The following is a 24,549-nucleotide window of genomic DNA, read 5'->3' on the forward strand; positions in this document are numbered from 1 at the left end:
AGCAGATCTAGGGTTTCATGAGATGTATCACAAGCTTTATCTGGCAAGGGATCCACAGATTTGAACAAGGGATCCGTTTGATGTTCTGATAAGTTGCAATGAGTGTTATATATCTTACCATGTTCTTTTGTGATTCTTACTTTTCAGGTGAAGCGGTTGACGGATGTTCGAAGGACGAAATCTGAGGTTTACGAAGGATTTTCGCATGTGTTTTGTGATGAATCGACTCAGGTTAGGTTCTAAATGTTGATTTATCTTTAATCTTGATGTAGATTTGTTAGTAGATGCGGTTATTTCAAATTAGGTTGAAAGTTTTGTGATATTTGAATTTGTATTTTTGGTGATGATAGTTAGGTTAATTTCAGATATGACATAGTGAAAGGATAAATTGTTTTTGTAGTTTTGATTTTACTTTGTTCTGTTATATTTTGATCTTTTCCTTCATTTTTGGGACTGATAAGTGTCATGGTTTTGTGATAATTATGATATTTAGGTCATTTAGATATGGAATAGTGAAAAGATAGATTGTTATGTATTTTTGATTTTAGTTTGTTCTGTGGGATGCTCGATGAGCAGATCTAGGGTTTCATGAGATGTATCACAAGCTTTATCTGGCAAGGGATCCACAGATTTGAACAAGGGATCCGTTTGATGTTCTGATAAGTTGCAATGAGTGTTATATATCTTACCATGTTCTTTTGTGATTCTTACTTTTCAGGTGAAGCGGTTGACGGATGTTCGAAGGACGAAATCTGAGGTTTACGAAGGATTTTCGCATGTGTTTTGTGATGAATCGACTCAGGTTAGGTTCTAAATGTTGATTTATCTTTAATCTTGATGTAGATTTGTTAGTAGATGCGGTTATTTCAAATTAGGTTGAAAGTTTTGTGATATCTGAATTTGTATTTTTGGTGATGATAGTTAGGTTAATTTCAGATATGACATAGTGAAAGGATAAATTGTTTTTGTAGTTTTGATTTTACTTTGTTCTGTTATATTTTGAACTTTTCCTTCATTTTTGGGACTGATAAGTGTCATGGTTTTGTGATAATTATGATATTTAGGTCATTTAGATATGGAATAGTGAAAAGATAGATTGTTATGTATTTTTGATTTTAGTTTGTTCTGTGGGATGCTCGATGAGCAGATCTAGGGTTTCATGAGATGTATCACAAGCTTTATCTGGCAAGGGATCCACAGATTTGAACAAGGGATCCGTTTGATGTTCTGATAACTTGCAATGAGTGTTATATATCTTACCATGTTCTTTTGTGATTCTTACTTTTCAGGTGAAGCGGTTGACGGATGTTCGAAGGACGAAATCTGAGGTTTACGAAGGATTTTCGCATGTGTTTTGTGATGAATCGACTCAGGTTAGGTTCTAAATGTTGATTTATCTTTAATCTTGATGTAGATTTGTTAGTAGATGCGGTTATTTCAAATTAGGTTGAAAGTTTTGTGATATTTGAATTTGTATTTTTGGTGATGATAGTTAGGTTAATTTCAGATATGACATAGTGAAAGGATAAATTGTTTTTGTAGTTTTGATTTTACTTTGTTCTGTTATATTTTGAACTTTTCCTTCATTTTTGGGACTGATAAGTGTCATGGTTTTGTGATAATTATGATATTTAGGTCATTTAGATATGGAATAGTGAAAAGATAGATTGTTATGTATTTTTGATTTTAGTTTGTTCTGTGGGATGCTCGATGAGCAGATCTAGGGTTTCATGAGATGTATCACAAGCTTTATCTGGCAAGGGATCCACAGATTTGAACAAGGGATCCGTTTGATGTTCTGATAACTTGCAATGAGTGTTATATATCTTACCATGTTCTTTTGTGATTCTTACTTTTCAGGTGAAGCGGTTGACGGATGTTCGAAGGACGAAATCTGAGGTTTACGAAGGATTTTCGCATGTGTTTTGTGATGAATCGACTCAGGTTAGGTTCTAAATGTTGATTTATCTTTAATCTTGATGTAGATATGTAAATTTTCATTGATTTTGATATGCAGGTTGTTCCTGGATTTGGGCAAGCCGTTTTGCGATCTAATGTTGAATCGCCCTTTCTGAGTACAAAGCGTTGTTTGTTATAATATATAGGTAATCTTAGAAAGTACCTTGTAATGCTAATTAAGTGGTGTTTGTTTCAGACCATACCCTTTTAGCGATCTAATGTTTTACCTTCTTTATTTAGTTGTTTATTTGTTTTTAATGACTTTGTCATATTGGTTTCTTTAGTTATTTATTTGTTCTTTTTTTTGACAGGTAGTTCGACATGTAGGGACTGATTATTATTAGTCATCGTGGTCTAATAGGCCGATTCGAGGCAAACGGCTCACTTATAAAAAGAGTTAAAGCCTGATTTGCCAAATGATATCCTTAAAAGGGACCTGGCAGTTTATGTAACACCCAAGCTATGACAGGTCATCATTCCAACGAGCTATCTTAGCAACCCAGTGTTAAAGGTCTTCCTTTTAAAAGGTCGAAGAACAGTTCAGGCTTGACCATAGATGCGGTCTCACCATCCCATGTCAGATTCAAGAACAGTTCAGGTATGTCACTCGCAACTCGCAAGGAAACCTTTTTTTAGGATCTGAATTTAATTAGGTATACCTTTGGTTAACGACTGTCACGATCACTATTATTACAGAACAAGCTCACTCCGATGATCTTCTGGCTGCCGGAGAAAGTGTATCTGCTTGGAGAGTCTCGGAATCGGCTTTGGTGACACTGAACGCTGCTTCATTCGAATCGATGGGGGCTTCATATGCAGAATGTTCCCTCACTTAGTGGTCTCATGCTCACTCAAGCAGAGGTAAAGTAAAGTTTATCATCATTCATCAATTTTCTTTTCTTTTTTTTTAGAATAAAGGTTTTTATATTTGCAACTTGACAAAATGTGATTTATATTAAATTTATTTTAAGTTAATAGTGTACTGGTTATAACTAATATCAAATCTTTACTAATACTTGATTTCTTTTTATGATGGTTGACTTTGCGAGAAGTAACGGAGCATTAGTGTCAAGAATGGGCTGAGATTCGAATTCAGTCGGTTTTTCGCTCTTTTTTGGTAATTTCTAAGCCTTGAATATTAATTTTTAACATGCTATGCTACTGAGAGAATATAAACTTGACTATATTTTGTGTTTTGATATGATATAAAACTTGATGCTTTGATCGAGATTGGGTACCTAACTGATGTTAAACATCATGCTCATATTGGTTGGGATATAAGTTTTGTCATTTCTTTTGTTTTTTTTATGCTTTTGTTTTTTTTATGCTTTTTGTTTTTGTTTTATGATGTGTTTTGTTATTTTTATGCTTTTTGTTTTTAAACTGATGTTAACCCATTTGACTTATGCTACAGACAAAAAGGGATGCCAAAAGCAGGGAAGTACAATCTACAGGAAAAAGCAACACTTTACTTTTGTGTGAAAGACAGCTTGCTTGCTGCAGTCTCTATAATATATCAACACTCTTCCATACACTGTTTGAAAGACAGCACTGTTTGAAAGACAGCATGCTTGAAAGACAGCATGCTTGCTTCAGTCTCTATAAATAATTCAGAGATATCTACACTCTACTCACACTTTACAAACTCTCAACTACACTCAACTGAAATTGTAAGTTTATCTCAGTTGAATAATCCTACTTTCAAAACATCAACTTAACAACTTCTATTTACTTCGATTTCAGAATATATCAACTCTTTGCATTCGGATCTTGCGTTGTTTCTCGGCTCTCACATCAAGGTTTTAAAATTTTTGTCGGCTTTTCACATCTCCCTCTTGCATTGTTGTAAGTTCTTTCAAATATGACATAGTGAAAGGATAAATTGTTTTTGTAGTTTTGATTTTACTTTGTTCTGTTATATTTTGATCTTTTCCTTCATTTTTGGGACTGATATGTGTCATGGTTTTGTGATAATTATGATATTTAGGTCATTTTTGGGGATGATAAGTGTTGTAGTTCAATGAAAATTATGATAGTTAGGTCAATTTTAGATATGGAATAGTGAAAAGATAGATTGTTATGTACTTTTTATTTTAGTTTGTTCTGTGGGATGTTTTGATATATTTTTTCATTTTTCGGGATAGTGAAAGGATAAATTGTTTTTGTAGTTTTGATTTTACTTTGTTCTGTTATATTTTGATCTTTTCCTTCATTTTTGGGACTGATATGTGTCATGGTTTTGTGATAATTATGATATTTAGGTCATTTTTGGGGATGATAAGTGTTGTAGTTCAATGAAAATTATGATAGTTAGGTCAATTTTAGATATGGAATAGTGAAAAGATAGATTGTTATGTACTTTTTATTTTAGTTTGTTCTGTGGGATGTTTTGATATATTTTTTCATTTTTCGGGATAGTGAAAGGATAAATTGTTTTTGTAGTTTTGATTTTACTTTGTTCTATTATATTTTGATCTTTTCCTTCATTTTTGGGACTGATATGTGTCATGGTTTTGTGATAATTATGATATTTAGGTTATTTTTGGGGATGATAAGTGTTGTAGTTCAATGAAAATTATGATAGTTAGGTCAATTTTAGATATGGAATAGTGAAAAGATAGATTGTTATGTACTTTTTATTTTAGTTTGTTCTGTGGGATGTTTTGATATATTTTTTCATTTTTCGGGATAGTGAAAGGATAAATTGTTTTTGTAGTTTTGATTTTACTTTGTTCTGTTATATTTTGATCTTTTCCTTCATTTTTGGGACTGATATGTGTCATGGTTTTGTGATAATTATGATATTTAGGTCATTTTTGGGGATGATAAGTGTTGTAGTTCAATGAAAATTATCATAGTTAGGTCAATTTTAGATATGGAATAGTGAAAAGATAGATTGTTATGTACTTTTTATTTTAGTTTGTTCTGTGGGATGTTTTGATATATTTTTTCATTTTTCGGGATGATAAGTGTTGTGGTTATATGATAGTTATGATAGGTAGGTCAATTTTAGACATGGAATAGTGAAAAGGATAAATTGATTTTGCAGTTTTGATTTTAGTTTGTTTTGTGATATTTTGGATATTTCATCATTATTGGGACTGATAAGTGTCATGGTTATATGATAATTATGATATTTAGGTTAGTTTTGGACATGTAATAGTGAGAAGATAAGATGTTCTTACTGGTCAGTGTCTTGGTTATATGATAATTATGATAATTACTTTTGTATGATAGATTATATTTATGTGAGGTGTAACATTTGACCTTAATTAAACACTCACAAAGCTGATTGTTATAGTAATTATGTGTATGTGTTCATGTATTACAGGAATTTTTTTTAAAACAATACTGTATTCAAAACAAAATATTATTAGGTATTGCAAACTATACTGGGTTTTTAGATCCAGATTTGCATTTAAAAAAAATAAAAACCGTTACACAGTTGCAATAATATTTAGGGTGTGGCTAAATGCACCTTCATTTTTACTGTTTATACCTCCCTTTCTAAAAATATTATTTTTATAATTTTTTTAAATTCCACCCTTGTATTTTCTGTTTTTTGAAAATAAGATCAAACAAAACTCCAACTTATTATTATTCAAAGGAATTGCTACTCCCAAAACTCCGACTAATATTCAGACTTTTCCGTTCAAGTTTTCCGACTAATATCCCTATTATTCCTTAATATTCAAAAATAGAAAATATAAGATTGGAACACCTAAAAATAGTTGAGTAAATTTAAAAGAACAAAAAGATTTTAAATGACATTATTAAAACAACTGAAGAAATTTGTGACCACTGTTACTCGAGTTTTTTTCTTACTATCTAATATTACAAAACCATTCACCAATGACCAAACTGATGGGAGGTTTTTATTATCTAATTTCACCAAACAACCTCTAGGTTATTAAAAAAATATTGGTTTAACCCTTTAATGTTTGCTGATGATGATGTGGATTTCTTATTTTATATGTTTTCTTTTAACGTTTAAAACACGTGGTAAAAATAAAACGCCGTTTTGATTATATACATGAGATGAAACTTGCATAGAATATTTCAATAGGGATATTTCGTAATACAAATTAACCATGACCAGATTTGATACAAACTGAATGTGTGTTTATCGAAAATTCTATACAAACTGAATTCGTATTTGTTTAACCTTTTGTAATTGATATTATCCCATGATTATATCTCCTATTGATATTATCCCATGATTATATCTCCTATTGAAAATCTACATTTTCAGTCACACGTTTTCGCATGAGATATGATCATATGTCATCTTCACAATTTTCAAAGATTACAATTTTATATGATCGGATAACAACTTTACACCTCATAATTTATAAAGGAAAAAACATCACATCAAATAAAGAGAAAACATTTACTAAAATTAATATATTATTTTACTGTTACATGAGTTTTTTTAAAGTTAATTAAGGATTAATAACACGCAAGATATGGTTTATTTTTTTTAAAGTTATATTACTATTACAAGATAAGGTTTATTTTTTTAAAGCTTTCTGCACTCTACATGCCTAGAAATTTCAGAAAATGGTTTTGGACAAGTTGTATTATCCCTATAGGTGTCGTCCCTATAGGGGTTTTTTCTTATAGTACAAAGCAATAGAATACTTAGTGGTACAACATAATCTTCCGTTAACAACATTAGTTTCTAACCATATAAGTCTAAAAAGTAAGTAGTCAAATAAATTGGATACTCTAAATTCAAGTATTATCTATTTGTCTTTTTGTATTTTTCAGTTTACAAATCACTCCAAACACATATCAATTGAGAGGTATGGGCGGTGGTTATCCAATTCCCGTTGAATCACTAGGATCAACAAACCATGGACGATCATCCGATCGCCATTTAAACCTTCCTGATTCAAACCCTCTAACTTCAAACCCACCTCCGGTGTCAACCCCACCTCCGGTTTTAACCCCACCTTCGGTTTCAACCCCACCTCCATTGGCAAACCCTGAATATGATGATCCATTTGGTTGGACGGATGAAGAGTTGAATTGGGCGTATGACTATACCTTCGCTCAACTACAATTTGGTGGACTACAAATTGAGGGGTGCCATCGTCCGGTGCCAAACACTCCTATACTTCCTATGCATCCTCCACCTTCAAACCCCCCTTATGTGGAAAACTACAGTCAAACACAAGAACTACCGACCTGGGCTGAAGGGTACGAAACTGACCCTGGGGCGGTTTACGAACCACCATTGGATGAAAAAATGGTTTGGGAACCTTAGAACAACTTTTATGATGACTGTAGTTTTTTTTCTCGAATTAGTTTGAATCTTAATTATGTAACTTTTAATTATGTATTAGTTTAAATTTAAATTTGTTGCTGTTTAATTATAATCATGTTTTAGTTTAAATTTTATTTCTGGAGTTTTTATTTTTTTAGTTAACTAATATTGAACACTTAATAGGATATGTCTGATCATTTTTCCGTTGAAGAATTTTCATCATTGACAAATGATAGAGCATGGTATAATATAATCTTTGTTAAGGTGGAGTTTATTTGGCATGACGTCGATGGAAAGAGATTAGTGGTTATATTTCTTGATCAACACGTAAGAACATTATTTTAATTTACTTTGTGTTATACGAGTAAGCGTTTTTCCACCACTAAATTTCTTTTCATTTTAGAGACAAAAAAATGTTGCGTTCGTCCCACAAAATTTGATACACAAATATAATGACGCGTCATTGATGGGTGGTTTTTTTTCGTTGAATCATTTCCAAATTGAGAATCTCAACTATCTTGAGTGCCCAAAGTACCAGAATTACGTGTTAGTTTGGTCCGAGAAGAAAATTGTCATCAACGAATATACAAAGCTTTCTTCACTTATGCTTACGATTCCAAGGGGTGCTTCTTTATATCCATTGGTCCCTTCCATTATAGAATTGAAGCATGACAGGAGACCTCAAATGGATATTGTTGGTACATATTAATTCTCTATCTATAATTTTTATTAAATATATAAAACTTTATATATGGTCTATACGATTTGACTGATTTGGTTTTAGATGTGGTTGGGAGAATAATAGAAGGCAAACGTGATCGATGTTGTTTTGAACTTTCTCTTCAAGATAAGACGTACGTTATTATTTATTATTAACATATTACAAACATAATATTTACGTTATATGTAAGAAAATATTATTATTAGAAGAACTTTAACCCAAAATCGTAATATACAGTGGTCACACAATACAATTGTTTTTGTCTGCCCTGAAGCCTTTCGATGTTATACGTTCCATTCGAGCCGTGCAACAAAGGTCTATCATATATGTATCACGTCTCAAGTTGGTTCATCTACCAGATAGTATGTTATGCTTTACACATGAACATTCTAATAATTAGTTAGATCTAATGGCTCATGTAGTTTAATAAAAGTTATATTTTATTTGTTATTTCAGTTAATATTTTGAAGTCTACGGAGTTGAGTACGATTACGTACGAACCGGATATGGTCGAGGCACGGGATATGTAAATTATGGATCGTTATCCAATTTGTGTTTAAGTTAGAAACATTTGGTGTTGTTATTTGTTTAGTTGTTGAATATTAAAGTCTCTCTTGGTGTTTCGTGTTTTGCTTTTTGTTTCCCTCATATTGATGTAATTGTAGAAGTATGCTTTTTGTTTCACCAAGGTATAATCTTCTTAGATTGGACAACTAAATAATCATTATCTGTATTAAACGAAGGTATAACCATGGTTGACCTTCCTACTCATACAATCGTGTTTGAGATATTAACGAGGCTGCCAGCAAAGGATGTAGGTCGTTCTAAGAGTGTATGTAAGCAATGGTATGCGTTATTGTCAACACAAGATTTCGTAAGGATACATTGTTCTCGCTCAGTAGTTTCATCTAACCAGAGAGTTCTACTAATTGACGACCTAACGTGCTCTGTTCGTCCAATCATCTCTAATAACAATGACTATGGTCCAAGCTCAATAGTTACATTTCCATTCCATCACCAAAATAATGATGTCTCAATACTTTCACATTTGAACGGATTGTTGTGTGTTTGCTTGAATCATACATACGAGTTGCTTCTTTGGAATCCAACAACTACTGCTTTCAAGCGTTTGTCAACCCCTGATTCTCATGGATTCTATATAAATAACCTTGATGCCATTGGTTTGTACGTTGACGCTGACGATGATTACAAGGTCTTGCATATAAAGCGTAGGAGTGGTGTTGTAGGATCGTTTGCTGACCCGATGAGTCATTCAGAAGAGATCTTAGACTAATCCAGAGGCGGAATTCATTGAATTAGTCTTCGTAAAGCTTGATTTCACACTTTAACGTCTCTTTTATTGATTAATTGTCAGATTACAAGCTCGTGGAGACAAATGGACAGGACTTCGCCTTTACACACACTAACTTCTCTATCTCCTGGAACCACCCATATGACACCTATATATAGGAGTCAGGAACCACTCATATGGACATGTCCATATGAGCGAACCTACCAGTTGACATATGGGCGGTCCACTTAAATGTCACAAAAGCGGTCCGACTCATTTACCCTATAAGCGGCCCTAAAACTCTAAACACATATACAATACGAACAACCCTGTCCTAAGACTCGAACTAAGATGTAGTCGACAGACAACTGCACCAACAGGTGTACTTGGTGTCTATGTTTATTCTAGGGAAGTAGACTCTTGGAGAAATATTCCTTTCATAACAAGACAAGAGTACCTAAGCCCTCATTTCAATTGGTCAGCTGGCACATTTTGTGGTGGTACTCTATATTTCACTGTTTGCGAATGTTGGATTGGAGGTACGAATGTGGTAATTTGTTTTGATGTTAATTCGGAGCAGTTCAAGGAGATAAGCTTTCCACCCGTTCCTTCTAATGGAATGGTTCAAGGTGTTTTAGTTAATGTAAAAAATGTGCTTCACATGTTTGCTAGCACTGGCATGTTTGAGATGACAATTGACCTATGGACACTACAAGGGGATTACTGGATTAAGGTCTTATCATGTCCTCCGATCCCCCCGATATCATTGTCATTGTGGTGCGATATAACACATTATGTGACAAATGGTAATTGGTTTGTGATGACTAAATTAGGGAAGTTGTTTACAATTGAAATGGATATGAAGCCCTTCGAATGTTTTTATCCCGTTTCTTGGTTTCGAGGTTTTAAGGGTGCGGTGTTTGTGCAGACCATTGTTTCACCAAGTATTTAGATTGGCTTTCACTTAATTTTATCATTATGTATGTCAATGTTTTAAGGATTTGTGTTTTTTTTCTCTAAGTCATGATATTCCGTTTAAGTCATGTATTTTAATGTTATCATTATGTATTTCAATGTTATCCTTCGGTTTGTTTTTCTCTAAGTTATGTGTTGGAATGTTGTTATGATTTGAGAATTTCATCATCTATGATAACTCTCTTTTATTTAATTTGCAAGGTATTTGTCATTTTATCAATTTACAATGACTAATGGACTCTCAAACCCTCGAAATCATGCTTCTAGCTCGAGTGCATCTACTAAAGCTGAAAAACGAAAAGAGTATCAAAAAAGATACTATGCTGCACGCAAAGAAAATAACAAAGTATCTAAATTTGGGAGTGGTGATGCCCCCCAAAGTGCTTCATCAATATCTTTAATGAATAATAGGTCAACAGAAAGGACACCGTTAAGAAGTTTACAAACTAATATTACTCAATTTCCACAAACAACAAATGAGAACGCCTCAAGTGTTTCTACTACAAAATGCAAGGAGTACAATGAAGGATGTTCTAATACACCAAACGATAATGGAATGCGTATTTCAAATGGCAGTCAAGTCAACCAAACCCCGATAGATGATGTAATTGACGTAGTCAGGCATAGAACATCACGAGGTTTCTATTTATTTAACAAAGATTTCTTTTTCGAACTTGACATCTTTTACAACCTTCATTACTTAATACACCAATTTTTTTAGGTATTCAAATTCATCCGCGTACTTTATTACCCCAATTTGCTGAAGTAGTTGATCAACCTTCCCTCCAACATGGGAGCGTAGAAGATGATCCTTATAATTTTGTTTACAATGGTGTACCTGGAGAGCATCGTGTTTTAAAGGAACGAGGCGCATGTCCTAATTGTGGAGCAAAACGATTTCAATTTGAATTTGATACCTTTTGTTGTATGAGTGGGAAAACCGTGTTAGCAAACTTAGAAATTCCAGAGGAATTGTACCGACTTTTCACGTCTCAAGATGAAATTGGAGATTTGTTTAGGCAAAACATCCGTGCTTATAACACCAATTTTTCTTTTGCCTCAATGGGTGTGACATTGGATGATACATTGAACAATATGAGAGACGGCGTATATACTTTTCGTGCACATAAAGGAATATATCACAGAATCGACCAATTAGTTCCGAGGGATGGGACTCCTAGGTACTTGCAGTTGTATTTTTACGATCCTGATACTGAGTTAGATCACAGACTCCGATGGCCAAATCTTGATCGGCGTATTACTCAGATTTTAACACGCGTTCTTTCTACAAACCCATATGTCGATACATTTAGAAGACTTGCGGAACTAGGACCTCTGGACAACTATAGAGTCACTTTGAATACTTCGGTTGAACTTGACCAAAGGGTGTACAACCGACCAACGACATCCGAGGTATATATAATATATTATATTAATTGCAATTATTTAATATAATTGCTTATTTTACTTACTTATAGTTCACAATTATATATGTTGCTGGTATTTGGGTTGAAGGTAATGACAATATCACTTCGTATAAACGAAGTATTGTAGTGTACGGTAGGTCTGAATATAGACAAACTATTCAGCCGTACTTCAGTTGTTACGATCCATTGTCGTATCCTTTATTTTTTCCTAATGGTGAGTCGGGTTGGCATGCTAACATACCACGTCAAGGAGTATCAATCAATGAGGTTCGCAACAATGACAACATCGAAGGAGAAATGGAAGGTACCAACAATTTGTTATCCTTTTTAAGTGAAGATCATAAAAATAGCGTAATGCGTTTTATTTTTATTAACTGTTTGTTTTTAATACATCTTCATCGTTCAGAGGCTAACACACGAAGTGGTAGAACAACCGTGGCTATGCGAGAGTACTACTGTTACAAGTTCCAGATTCGATCTACCGATAATGTGCTTTTGTTCGGTGGTAGGCTGCTACAGCAGTTTGTGGTTGATGTTTACATCAAAATTGAGACGTCACGCTTAGAATTTTGTGAGAGAAACCAGGATAAGATTCGGGCCGAATTGTACCAAGGTATTGTGGATTGCGTCAATACTGGCGAGGTTCATGCAAACAGAGTCGGGAAAAGAATTGTGTTGCCTGCATCTTTCATCGGGGGGCCTCGCGACATACGACGTCGGTTTCTAGATGCGATGACGTTAGTTCAAGACGACGGCAAGCCTGATGTATTCCTTACAATGACATGTAATCCTAAGTGGCCTGAGATATGTGATAACTTACATGTTGGTCAAACTGCTACAGATCGTCCAGACCTTGTTTCAAGAGTGTTCCGGGCTAAATTAGAAGATCTTAAGGATCAACTCTTCAAGAAACATGTCCTCGGGGAAGTTAAGGCATACGTCTATGTCATTGAATTTCAAAAGCGGGGTTTGCCGCACGCACATTTTCTCCTAATCATGTACCCGCAACACAAGATCAATAACGCGGACCATTATGATAAGGTTGTGTGTGCTGAAATTCCTAACAAACTAACACATCCCAGATTGCATGAGATGGTTGTCAAGCACATGATTCACGGTCCTTGCGGCAATTTACGATCAAGTAGTCCTTGTATGCAGGGTGATCCTAAAATTTGTCGTTTTCACTATCCTAGACAATTTAACGAACAGACGACACAAGGAGAAGATTCGTATCCGTTGTATCGAAGGAGAGACACCGGGATAGAAGTGGACCTACGAGGACAAACACTTGATAATAGATGGATGGTCCCATATAACCCAAGGCTTTTGATGATGTTTAACTGCCACATGAATGTTGAAGTTTGCTCAAGTATAAAATCTGTGAAATATCTTTTCAAATATGTTTATAAAGGACATGACAAACAGGTTATTCAAGTCGATCAAAGTGAGCCAGGGGTTGTTATTAATGAGATAAAAAGATTTCAAGATGCACGCTACATATCGCCCCCAGAGGCTATGTGGCGAATTTTTTCCTTCTCTCTTTCTCAAATCTTTCCTGCTGTTCTAGCCTTACAACTTCATCTCCCAAATAATCAGATGGTTAGATTTAGAGATGATGACTTGATGCCTAATATTGTTGATAGGGAAAGGGATAAGAGAACCATGCTAACAGCATTTTTTGATCAGAATAGAAACGATGAAACAGCAAGGGTACATTTGTATAAAGATTTTCCAAAACACTTTACTTGGAATGGAAGCACACGCCGTTGGAGTCGTCGTTTCGGTAAAAAACAAAGAGGTCGTATCGTTTCCGCTAATCCAGCCGAAGGAGAAAGGTACTACTTACGCCTACTTTTGTCAAATGTCAGAGGGCCTACTTCTTTCGAACATCTTTGCACAGTTAATGGTCAACGGTGTGCGACATTTCGGAAAGCAGCTCTTGAGTTAGGCTTAATAGAAGACGATGAATATCTATCACAATGTCTCGAAGAAGCCTCTACGTTTCAGTTTCCCAATGCTCTTAGAAGGTTATTTGCGACCATAATGATTTTTTGCCAACCTGGAGATATTCGAAAGTTATGGAATGACCACTTTGATTCACTATCTGAAGATCATCGGTTACACTGTCAAAGTATAGAACGAGTTCAAAATATGGTTCTTACCGAAATAACTGTCTTGGTACAATCCATGGGTAAAAATTTCAATGAATTCGACCTTCCTAAGATAACTGACGATGTTAACTTACAAGATGCAGGTTATCGTGAGTTACAAGAAGAGTATGGGATTGTTTTGGAACCTGAACACTTGAGTGCCAAACATTCACTTAATCCGGACCAAAAAAACGTGTTTGATGAGATCATGATGCATGTTGATAATGATCTTCCAGGCGTGTTCTTTATTGATGGTCCAGGTGGAACTGGAAAAACATTTTTGTACATTGCCTTGCTTGCTGAAATTCGGTCACGTGGTCTTATTGCTCTCGCAACAGCTTCATCAGGTGCAGCGGCTAATAATATGCCAGGAGGTAGAACGGTTCACTCGAGATTCAAGATTCCTCTTAATCTTGAAAATAATTCAATGTGCAATATTAAAAAACAGAGTGGGGCCGCTAAACTGATTCGCTCTGCCAAAATAATCATATGGGATGAAGCGTCGATGGCTAAACGACAAGCGATAGAGGCAGTCGATCGTACATTCCAAGACATTATAGGTGTTAGTCTCCCATTTGGTGGAAAGATAATGGTTATGGGAGGTGACTTCAGACATGTGTTGCCGGTTATCAAACGTGGCACTCGAGCACAGATTTTAGACTCCAGCGTACGAATGTCACCTCTTTGGTCTTTGACTAAGAAGATGCAGTTGACCATAAATATGAGAGCGCTGAAAGATCCATGGTTTTCTAAATTTCTTTTAAGAGTCGGCGATGGAACTGAAGAACCAATCGAAGGAAACTATATCCGCATACCCGATGACATGACAATTCAGTGCAACAACAGAGAAAACGCTATAAAAGAATTGATCCATGCCATCTTTCCATCAATTGAAGATAATGTATATTCTTCAGATTATATAATCTCTAGAGCAATATTGTCCACTAAAAATGATAGTGTTGACGAGATTAATAATCAAATGATTGAAATTTTTCAAGGGGAGGAAAAAGTTTATTACAGTTTTGATGAAGCTGAAGACGATCAGCGCAACTTCTATCCGGTCGAGTTCTTAAATTCGCTAAATGTTAGTGGTTTGCCGCCTCATAAGCTTCATTTAAAAATTGGATGCCCAATAATATTGTTACGTAATATCGATCCATCACATGGCCTGTGTAATGGCACGCGGTTGATATGTAAGGGTTTCATGCGAAATGTTATTGATGCGGAAATTGCAGTCGGTCAACATGCCGGAAAAAGAGTTTTTTTTTGCCAAGAATCCCTCTAACCCTTTCTGAAGATGACATGTTCCCATTTAAGCTGAAAAGAAAACAATTTCCAATTCGACTTAGCTTTTCCATGACGATTAATAAAGCTCAAGGTCAAACAATTCCGAACGTTGGTATTTATCTACCGGATTCTGTATTTTCACATGGACAACTTTATGTCACGTTATCAAGAGGGATTTCAAGACAAAGTACGAAGGTGTTGGTACATCTCGCCAAAGAATTCAAACAACGCGGAGTTTACACATCAAATGTTGTCTACCAGGAAGTGTTGCGTGATTAATTAATCGCATCCGTATCAAAACGAAGGTAAGTTAGTAGATTATGTGCCTTATTTGCTTCCTGAAATTACTTTTTAATTACTATTTTAAAGCACCTGTAAGCGTGTAACGTTTTGTTATGTGTCGAAATCTGGTACAGGAGAGGAGAAGATACAAGAAAGTCATAAGCGAACGGATGTATTGGTAAAACAGGAAGAGATACAAGAGACTCCCCGCATTTTGTTTTTATTGTTTTGTTTAGCTACTTGACTGTTTTGAACTCTTCTTGTTTTTAATTACATCTACTTCCTTGTTTTGTACTATTCTTGTAGAAGATCACGAATAAGAAAACTAACTTAATTACTATACGATATATCACGAGACGACGGATAAACTAACGGTAAACGAGTATCCTATTGTAAATCGCCACTCCCGCCGCATCGCGCATGTACTAGTTGTTTACCCGCGCGATGCGGCGGGAAACATATCACTTAGGTTGGTGGGTTTAGGGCTATGTACGGGGCGGTTCGGTTTTGAGCCATAACCAAAACCAAATTCGCAATGCAATGGAAAACACAACACTTGTTAGTAAGTCTAAGGGTGTGCATGAGAAGGTCTAGTTCGGTTGAGTCATACTCGTTTTATGTTAGTTTATCAATCATCTTTGTGATGTATTGTATTACGTTAGTTTTTCAATCCTTTATGTGGTGATCTAGTCATCAAATACAATGCAAGTCACGCATAAAAGCAATTAGAAACGGGTAAAAAATTAAACAAACACTAAGCGAAATCAGATAGTTTAACAGTGTTTCTACGTATGGGACGTTAGGGTTAGCGAGGTGTATGCCTTTTAATTTTAGGTATACTAAGTTCCAAGTGTTCCAGGTAATAAACGTTTATTTGGTTAGGTAGAAGATATTTTTCAGCAAAGTCACTATTATTAGGCAATGAAAGCCATATAAGGGTGTTATTTTTTTTAATGTCAAGTTACCATTAATAATATATAAAACTTGCCAAGTTACATCAAAACAGAAGGTAGATGGGAAATTCATAGTGCCTTTGAAAATGAGTCCAATTTTGTGGTATTTGTATTTTGCAAGGTATGAACAAATAGAAGTAACTTTTTTTAACAAAATATAAATGAATTTGAGACCATTGGTTGTCCCATTGTCTATTTTGTAAATACGAAATAGAAAAAGGGTCTCATATTAATAAAAATATTTACCACAAGCATGGATTTAGTTTAACAATTTTACAACGTCATACTTGTTTTCTGGGATCCAAATCCACGAAGTTTAGAGTACTAATATTGGAGCCCCTGTTTGGATTCATTGTGTACTTTAATGCGTGTTTACCAGATGAGATGGTGGATACGCCGCTGGTACTTCCTATATATAAGTATTCTTATTTTATTATTCTTGTAGCGTTATCCGAATCACTTTAGGATGTGTGTACAATTGTTTCATTATTCGATTATCGAAATCTTCATAGAATCTCCCATACCTTTATATGTTAGATTCTTAGAAGGATATCTAAAGTATTATCATGAATCATTGATTTGATTTAAATAATACTTACACAAGTTTTGATTTATTTCAAAACAGTTTTTATTAATCCTTAATTGAATTTCTAATAACACATTAACGAGTTTTACGATGGTTTAAACGAGATTACGATGTATGGCATAAAAACGACTTAGTAATAATCATATTGCCATATACAAAACTATTTGCCACGAGTTTTCCCAATCAAGATTAAGTATTGCAAATACTAAACTATTGCCATCCTTTGGCGTCAAGATTTATTTTCAATTGACAGCTCTCGTAGCTGTCAAAGTATTGCTGTAGGATCGAATTCTGACCCGAACGAGTCTATCAGAGGAGTTTTGATCAGATACAGGTGCGGAAAACAAGTATCTGACGTAGAAACAGCTAGATCTTCACTTAAATCACACTTTTTATTGATATAACATTGTTTACAACCAAATCTGTGACACTCTAGGTTTTTCCGAACGAACACCTTGTAATATTTTTTTTGTGTATATATATGATATTAAATGAAAACGTGATCTTTGTGCATGATATGTGTGATATGTATGTAATATATATATATATATATGAGAGCCGAGACCATGACTCGCAACCACTCGGTTGCGAGTGGGCCACTCGGTCTCGAGTGGGCCTCTTGAGCCGAAACCGTTTGGGCCGAAACCCCCAAGCCCAACCCGAGCTCCCTTGTATATAAACCCAACCTCCCCCTCATTCTTCATTCTTTAGTTACCAAACACATCCACACACTCCTTCTATTCTCTCTCACTAGAAACCTTCAACAACATCCCATCTCTTCCAACTTTCGGTTCAAGCTCAAGGATCTCGGACAAGAATCTCGGTCAAGACCATCATCATTCGGACACTCTACTTTCTCGGTTCCTTTTCGTTGTTTCGGCTCCTCCTTCTCAACCGGTTAGTGTTGTTATTATGTGCATAGGATTTATGTGGGTTAAATGAACTAGAAATGCTTGGTTAGTAGTGTTATACATGATTTTTGGGTGATTTGTGAAGTTGGACTATGTGTGTTAAACCTTATGTATGAATACTTGCTAACATGCTTAAAGATGGCTAGATAATGGTAGTTTAAGAGTATTCATGGCTAACCATACTATGCTTCATTGTTTCTTGCAAAATGATGATGTTAAACTTAAGATTTCGGATATATGTTGTATGTTTCTTTATTCGTACATGTTGATCTTGATGAAATATGTGATTTTCGGTCCAAAATGTATGGCTATGTTGACATGAAAACCCTAGAAAAACTATGAACTTGTGATGAACTTGTTTGAATATGGTTTGAAGATTTCAGAAATGGCAAAGTTTGATCTATTTTTATTAATGGTCAGATTAGGAAAAATGTTAGTAAAACCTTATTGGCTATTACTTGATTTGGGCCTGATTACATAGTACAATGTGGACTGATGTATCTGAATCTACACGTGAACATGAAAGAGATAGCATTACGACTCGCAACCGCACCGTTGCGACTCGCAACCATGGCATGACAACTCGAAACCACACGATTGCGACTCGAGACTACGACGGTTGCGACTCGCAACCACAACGTGACAACTCGAGACCACACGGTTGCGACTCGCAACCACAGCGTGACAAGCCGAGACCTCCTGGTTGCGACTTGAGACCATTTGGTTGCGACTGGGCTGTCCACTTTGGTTATTGGGCCATAGTATGCTTGATATGGGCTACCTGTTGACTTATCTGCGTGTTACTGTTTGACTGCTTAAATGCTAGGGCCGGCCCAATAACCCACTGTCTATATTTTTATGCATGCATCGTGATAGTTATGTGTAGATTTTTACGTGATAGCTTGTACACCAAACCTGACCTATACCGGTAACCATGTTAGGACGTGTTGACCAACGTGTTTGACAAGTAACCCAATCTGCCGAGCAACCCAAGGTGAGTTCACACACTAAAAGCATGCGTCCCGCGGAGGGACACGAACAAACTACCAACTTTGGGAAAAATACTTTTGACCCATTACTCCGGGGGAAAACAGAATGGGTAATTACTATCTCCGGGGGAGATACGTTTGGATACTATTTATAAATCACAACTAGCCATGCTAAACGAAACTCTATCACCTTAAGTCCCTGCTTACAGTACCGATTAATCGCCGGGGGCGAACGGGTTATTAGTTGATAGCGCTATTAGGTTTGACAACCTCACACCGTGACCGGGGGAGATCGGGCGTGAACTAGTAGACCTTGCAACATGGTCAATGACGATAGACATTGACTCGGGGCACGAATTTATATTCCGTCAACAGTTTCGGTATCTACAGTTTAGTGAGCTTACAGATGGGGTAGCTCCCCACAACGTGATTATAAATGCTTTATCTAAACAACTTAAGTTTTTGGTGAACTAAAACTGGACAATTAGTGAACTCACTCAGCATTATTGTTGACCCCTTACTGCATGCTTTGCAGGTAACCAGTGACTCAGGAGCTGCTGCTTGGGGATGTGTAGTGTTCGTCAAACCCGTGTGTTGGGTTAATTATTTTGAACTAAGAACTATCTTTAAAACTACTTTGGTTTATGCTTCCGCTGTTTTGTTAAACTAATTATCGAACTTAAACTACGATGTTGTTAACTACTTTGGATATTAAATATTTCTACTATTAATTCAATGCTCAGTATAATTGGTGGCTGGATCCTGGTCAGTCACGCCCTCGAAGCGGGTGTTATCCGCAGGTGGATTTTGGGGGTGTGACAGATTGGTATCAGAGCCATTGGTTATAGTGAACTTGGTTTTAAAAAGGGGAAAAATCTTTTTGAGAAAAACCAGACTATAACCTGTGAATCGCGACGACACTACACTCCAAGTGCAAGGCTCAACACTTTTGACCTCATAGCTCGGACCAGTGTTTACTTGTTTGCTTACCTTACGTTTCCTGTTTTGCTATACGTACTAGTGTGCCTAATTAGATAGATACACCTCTCTCTTCTATCTCATTCTCGCTACATTACGACATCACACTCATACTGTGTTTTCTGGTTATGAAGACAATGAGTGGACGTGGAAGAGGAAACATCAACATGACTCAGGCTCAGTTCACTAACCTGCTCAACACAGTGGCTGCAGCTTTCGCAGCTCACCCTATAGGTCAGCATGCACCTGCGCAACCACCCGTGTGTACTTTCAAAACTTTCATGGATTGCAAGCCTCTCCCTTTCAACGGCACTGAGGGTGCCATAGGTCTTCTGCATTGGATTGAGAAAGTTGAAGCTGTCTTTGCTGTCTGTGAGTGTCCCCCTGCGAATTGGGTGAAATTTGCTACTGCTACGCTTGAAGGAAACGCGCTTTCTTGGTGGAAGGCGCAAATTCAGATGTTTGGATTGGAAACTGCTAATGCTACGGCATGGGAGGATTTCAAGGACATGATTAAGGAGGAGTACTGTCACCGGGATGACATCCACAAACTTGAGAACGAGTACTATGCGCTTAAGATGGTTGGATCAGAGATTGAGACCTACACCAAACTGTCCAATGACTATGCTGCTCTTTGCCCAAACATGTCTCGACCTATGTATCGAAGAATCGAACTGTACATCAAGGGTTTGGCTCCAGAAATTCGAAGCCATGTAACTTCAGCCAACCACACTACCATTCAGCCGATCGTTCGACTTGCTCACAAACTTACTGATCAGGCCGTAGAAGAGGGCAGGTTGCCCAAAAGGATCAGTGCTACTGTCGGAACTTCTAGTGACCACAAGCGTAAGTGGGAAGGAAATCAAAGCAAGGATGCTAACCCCACTCAGGCCCCAGCACAGCAAAGGAAAACTGAAAACAACAAGGGCACTCAACAACAGGGTGGCTATCGCGGTAACCACCCCAAGTGCAACAAGTGCAATCGACATCACAGCGGGCCGTGTGGGAAGGGTCAGTGTCAGCGATGTAACAAAATGGGGCATGAGGCCAAGGACTGTAGGAGTCCACGTCCCGTGGGGCCGAACCAGCAGCAACAACATCACGGGAATGCCAAGGGTTGTTTCCAGTGTGGAGCTGAGGGGCACTTTAAGAAGAATTGCCCTGAACTGAACCAGAACCGCAACAACAATCAGGGAGCTGGAAACAACGATCAGAACAACAATGCTGGGAATGGTGCTAGAGGAAGGGCTTTTGTGATTGGAGCTGGAGAAGCAAGGAATGACCCCAATGTCGTGGCGGGTAAGTTCCTACTCGATGATCGTTATGTTTCTATATTATTTGATTCTGGAGCCGATGCTAGTTATGTGTCCCTACGTATTAGTAAGAAGCTTAAGCGTCCGCTTTCGTTACTAAGTTCGCATCATATCGTCGAGTTAGCTAATGGTAGAAACATCGAGGCCTCACATGTTGTCAAAGGCTGCAAACTAGAGTTGTCTGGTCAGAAATTTAGTATCGATCTTTTCCCTGTTACTCTTGGAAGCTTCGACGTCGTTATTGGTATGGATTGGTTATCCAAGCATCGCGCTGAGATCCTCTGTCAAGAGAAAGCAGTTCGTATTCCCCGTCGTTCTGGCAAACCCCTCATAGTACAAGGTGGCAAAGGCGGAGAAATTTCCGGCGTTATCTCTTTCTTGAAGGCCCAGAAGTGTTTACGAAAAGGGCACACCGCTATCTTAGCACTTGTCACCAACACGCAGGAAAAGGAAAAGAGGATTGAAGATTTTCCGGTAGTGCGTGACTACCCCGAGGTGTTTCCTGAGGAATTACCTGGACTCCCTCCCCACCGTCAGGTTGAATTCCAAATCGAGCTAGCTCCCGGGGCAGCGCCAATAGCTCATGCACCTTATCGACTAGCCCCCGCAGAATTGAAGGAACTCTCTACTCAACTACAGGAACTATTGGATAAAGGGTTTATTCGCCCTAGTTCATCACCCTGGGGAGCACCGGTACTCTTTGTTAAGAAGAAGGATGGCACGTTCCGAATGTGCATTGACTATCGTGAGCTGAACAAGGTTACCATCAAGAATCGTTACCCTCTCCCGAGAATCGACGACCTATTCGATCAGTTGCAAGGATCGAGCTACTATTCTAAAATTGACCTGCGATCAGGCTACCGGGGCAGCGCCAATAGCTCGTGCACCTTATCGACTAGCCCCCGCAGAATTGAAGGAACTCTCTACTCAACTACAGGAACTATTGGATAAAGGGTTTATTCGCCCTAGTTCATCACCCTGGGGAGCACCGGTACTCTTTGTTAAGAAGAAGGATGGCACGTTCCGAATGTGCATTGACTATCGTGAGCTGAACAAGGTTACCATCAAGAATCGTTACCCTCTCCCGAGAATCGACGACCTATTCGATCAGTTGCAAGGATCGAGCTACTATTCTAAAATTGACCTGCGATCAGGCTACCATCAGCTAAGGGTCCGTAATGAAGACATCTCCAAAACTGCATTCAGAACTCGTTATGGTCATTATGAATTCCTCGTTATGCCCTTTGGAATGACCAACGCGCCTGCGGTATTCATGGATCTCATGAACCGAGTATGCAGACCCTACCTCGACAAGTTTGTGATCGTGTTTATAGACGACATCCTGATCTACTCGAAAAGTCAAGAAGAGCATGAACAGCACCTGCGCCTTATCCTCGAACTCCTTCGCAATGAGCAACTGTATGCCAAGTTCTCGAAATGCGACTTCTGGCTTCGAGAAGTTCATTTCCTTGGGCACGTGGTTAACAAGGATGGAATTCACGTCGACCCTGCAAAGATCGACTCTATAAAGAATTGTCCTACCCCTAAGACTCCGACCGAAGTCCGCCAATTCTTGGGACTGGCGGGATACTATCGAAGATTTATCATGGGATTCTCCAAGATCGCTCAGCCTCTCACGGCTCTTACTCAGAAGGGTATGGGTTATAAATGGGGTGAAGCTCAGGAAACCGCGTTTCAGACACTAAACGATAATCTCTGTAGTGCTCCTATTCTCTCGTTGCCTGAAGGCACTGGCGACTTTGTGGTTTACTGCGATGCATCCATCCATGGGCTCGGTTGTGTGTTAATGCAACGCGACAAAGTTATTGCTTACGCCTCTCGACAACTTAAGACTCACGAAAGGAACTACACTACGCACGACTTGGAACTAGGAGCAGTGATCTTTGCGCTTAAAATATGGAGACATTACCTGTACGGTACCAAGTGCACCATTTACACCGATCACAGGAGTCTTGAGCATATCTTGAAGCAAAAGGAATTAAACATGCGACAACGTCGATGGGTCGAACTTCTGAATGATTATGAATGCGCCATCAAGTACCATCCGGGCAAGGCCAATGTCGTGGCAGACGCCCTCAGCCGAAAAGACACTACGCCCAAGCGCGTGCGAGCATTGCAACTTACCATCCAGTCTAATCTCCCTACCCAGATTCAAAATGCTCAGACCGAAGCTCTGAAACCGGAAAACATCAGGGCTGAGTCCCTGCGAGGATCGAGACAACGATTAGAGCAAAAAGAAGACGGCGCCTACTATGTGGCAGGGCGCATTTGGGTCCCACTTTACGGAGATCTACGAGAACTGGTGATGGACGAAGCCCATAAGTCCCGTTATTCAGTACATCCTGGTTCAGATAAGATGTACCACGACTTAAGGACCACTTACTGGTGGCCTGGCATGAAAGCCCACATAGCAGCATACGTTAGCAAATGTTTGACCTGCGCAAGAGTCAAGACTGAGTATCAGAAACCAGCAGGCCTACTCCAACAACCCGAAATCCCAAAATGGAAATGGGAGCAGATTTCCATGGATTTTGTTACAGGGCTACCTAGATCCCAACGCGGGAATGACACTATTTGGGTGATAGTAGATCGATTGACTAAGTCTGCACACTTTCTGGCCATTAAGGAAACAGACAAGTTTTCTACCTTAGCAGAAATCTATTTAAAGGAAGTAGTCTCCAGGCACGGGGTGCCAACTTCTATTATTTCCGACCGAGACGCTCGTTTTACTTCCGAGTTGTGGCAAGCTATGCACAAATCCTTTGGCTCACGTTTGGACATGAGCACCGCTTACCACCCACAAACGGATGGACAGTCTGAGCGCACCATCCAAACCCTGGAAGACATGCTTAGAGCATGTGTGATCGATTTTGGCAGGAACTGGGAGAAGCATCTACCGCTGGTGGAATTCTCCTACAATAACAGCTACCACACTAGCATTCAGGCGGCACCTTTTGAGGCATTGTACGGTCGTAAATGCTAATCACCTCTCCGCTGGGCGGAAGTCGGTGATAGTCAACTCACAGGCCCAGAACTGGTGGTAGATACAACGGAAAAGATTTCCCAGATAAGGCAACGCATGGCGGCAGCTCGTGACCGTCAGAAAAGCTACGCTGACAAGCGTAGGAAACCGTTAGAATTCCAGGTCGGGGACCGGGTTCTACTTAAAGTCTCACCCTGGAAGGGTGTGGTTCGTTTCGGTAAACGAGGCAAGCTGAATCCACGATATGTTGGACCATTTGAAATTACCGAGAAAATCGGTAAGGTGGCTTATAGATTGAACCTGCCTGCAGAGCTGAGTGCAGTGTACAATGTCTTTCACGTGTCTAATCTGAAGAAGTGCCTGTCAGATGAAACACTCATAATTCCTTTCAAGGAACTCACTATTGATGAACAGCTACACTTTACTGAGGAACCGATTGAGATCACGGATCGAG

At 37.9% G+C, this 24,549-nt stretch overlaps 1 protein-coding gene and 1 long non-coding RNA gene across 2 annotated transcripts; both read left to right on the forward strand.

The window, feature by feature from the left end:
- The first annotated feature begins 3,580 nt into the window (after window positions 1-3,580).
- Window positions 3,581-3,897, forward strand: LOC110908016. Its single transcript, XR_002574120.2, has 2 exons — window positions 3,581-3,629; window positions 3,703-3,897. It is a non-coding gene; the product is annotated as an uncharacterized LOC110908016 (long non-coding RNA).
- A 6,544-nt stretch (window positions 3,898-10,441) lies between these two features.
- LOC110906363 lies at window positions 10,442-15,077 on the forward strand. Its single transcript, XM_035982947.1, has 4 exons — window positions 10,442-10,853; window positions 10,937-11,628; window positions 11,694-11,946; window positions 12,049-15,077. The coding sequence occupies exons 1-4, from the start codon at window positions 10,442-10,444 to the stop codon at window positions 15,075-15,077; spliced, it is 4,386 nt and encodes a 1,461-aa protein (XP_035838840.1).
- The last annotated feature ends 9,472 nt before the right edge of the window (window positions 15,078-24,549 follow it).

This window comes from Helianthus annuus, chromosome 14, assembly GCF_002127325.2.
Source record: "Helianthus annuus cultivar XRQ/B chromosome 14, HanXRQr2.0-SUNRISE, whole genome shotgun sequence".
Lineage (NCBI taxonomy): Eukaryota > Viridiplantae > Streptophyta > Magnoliopsida > Asterales > Asteraceae > Helianthus > Helianthus annuus.

Excerpts from the sequence above, each read along its gene's own strand:
- LOC110906363 (XM_035982947.1), top strand. The coding sequence starts at position 10,442 with ATGACTAATGGACTCTCAAACCCTCGAAATCATGCTTCTAGCTCGAGT. Across the intron at positions 10,854-10,936 it reads CAGGCATAGAACATCACGAG|GTATTCAAATTCATCCGCGT; the intron begins GTTTCTATTTAT and ends CAATTTTTTTAG. Across the intron at positions 11,947-12,048 it reads CATCGAAGGAGAAATGGAAG|AGGCTAACACACGAAGTGGT; the intron begins GTACCAACAATT and ends TTCATCGTTCAG.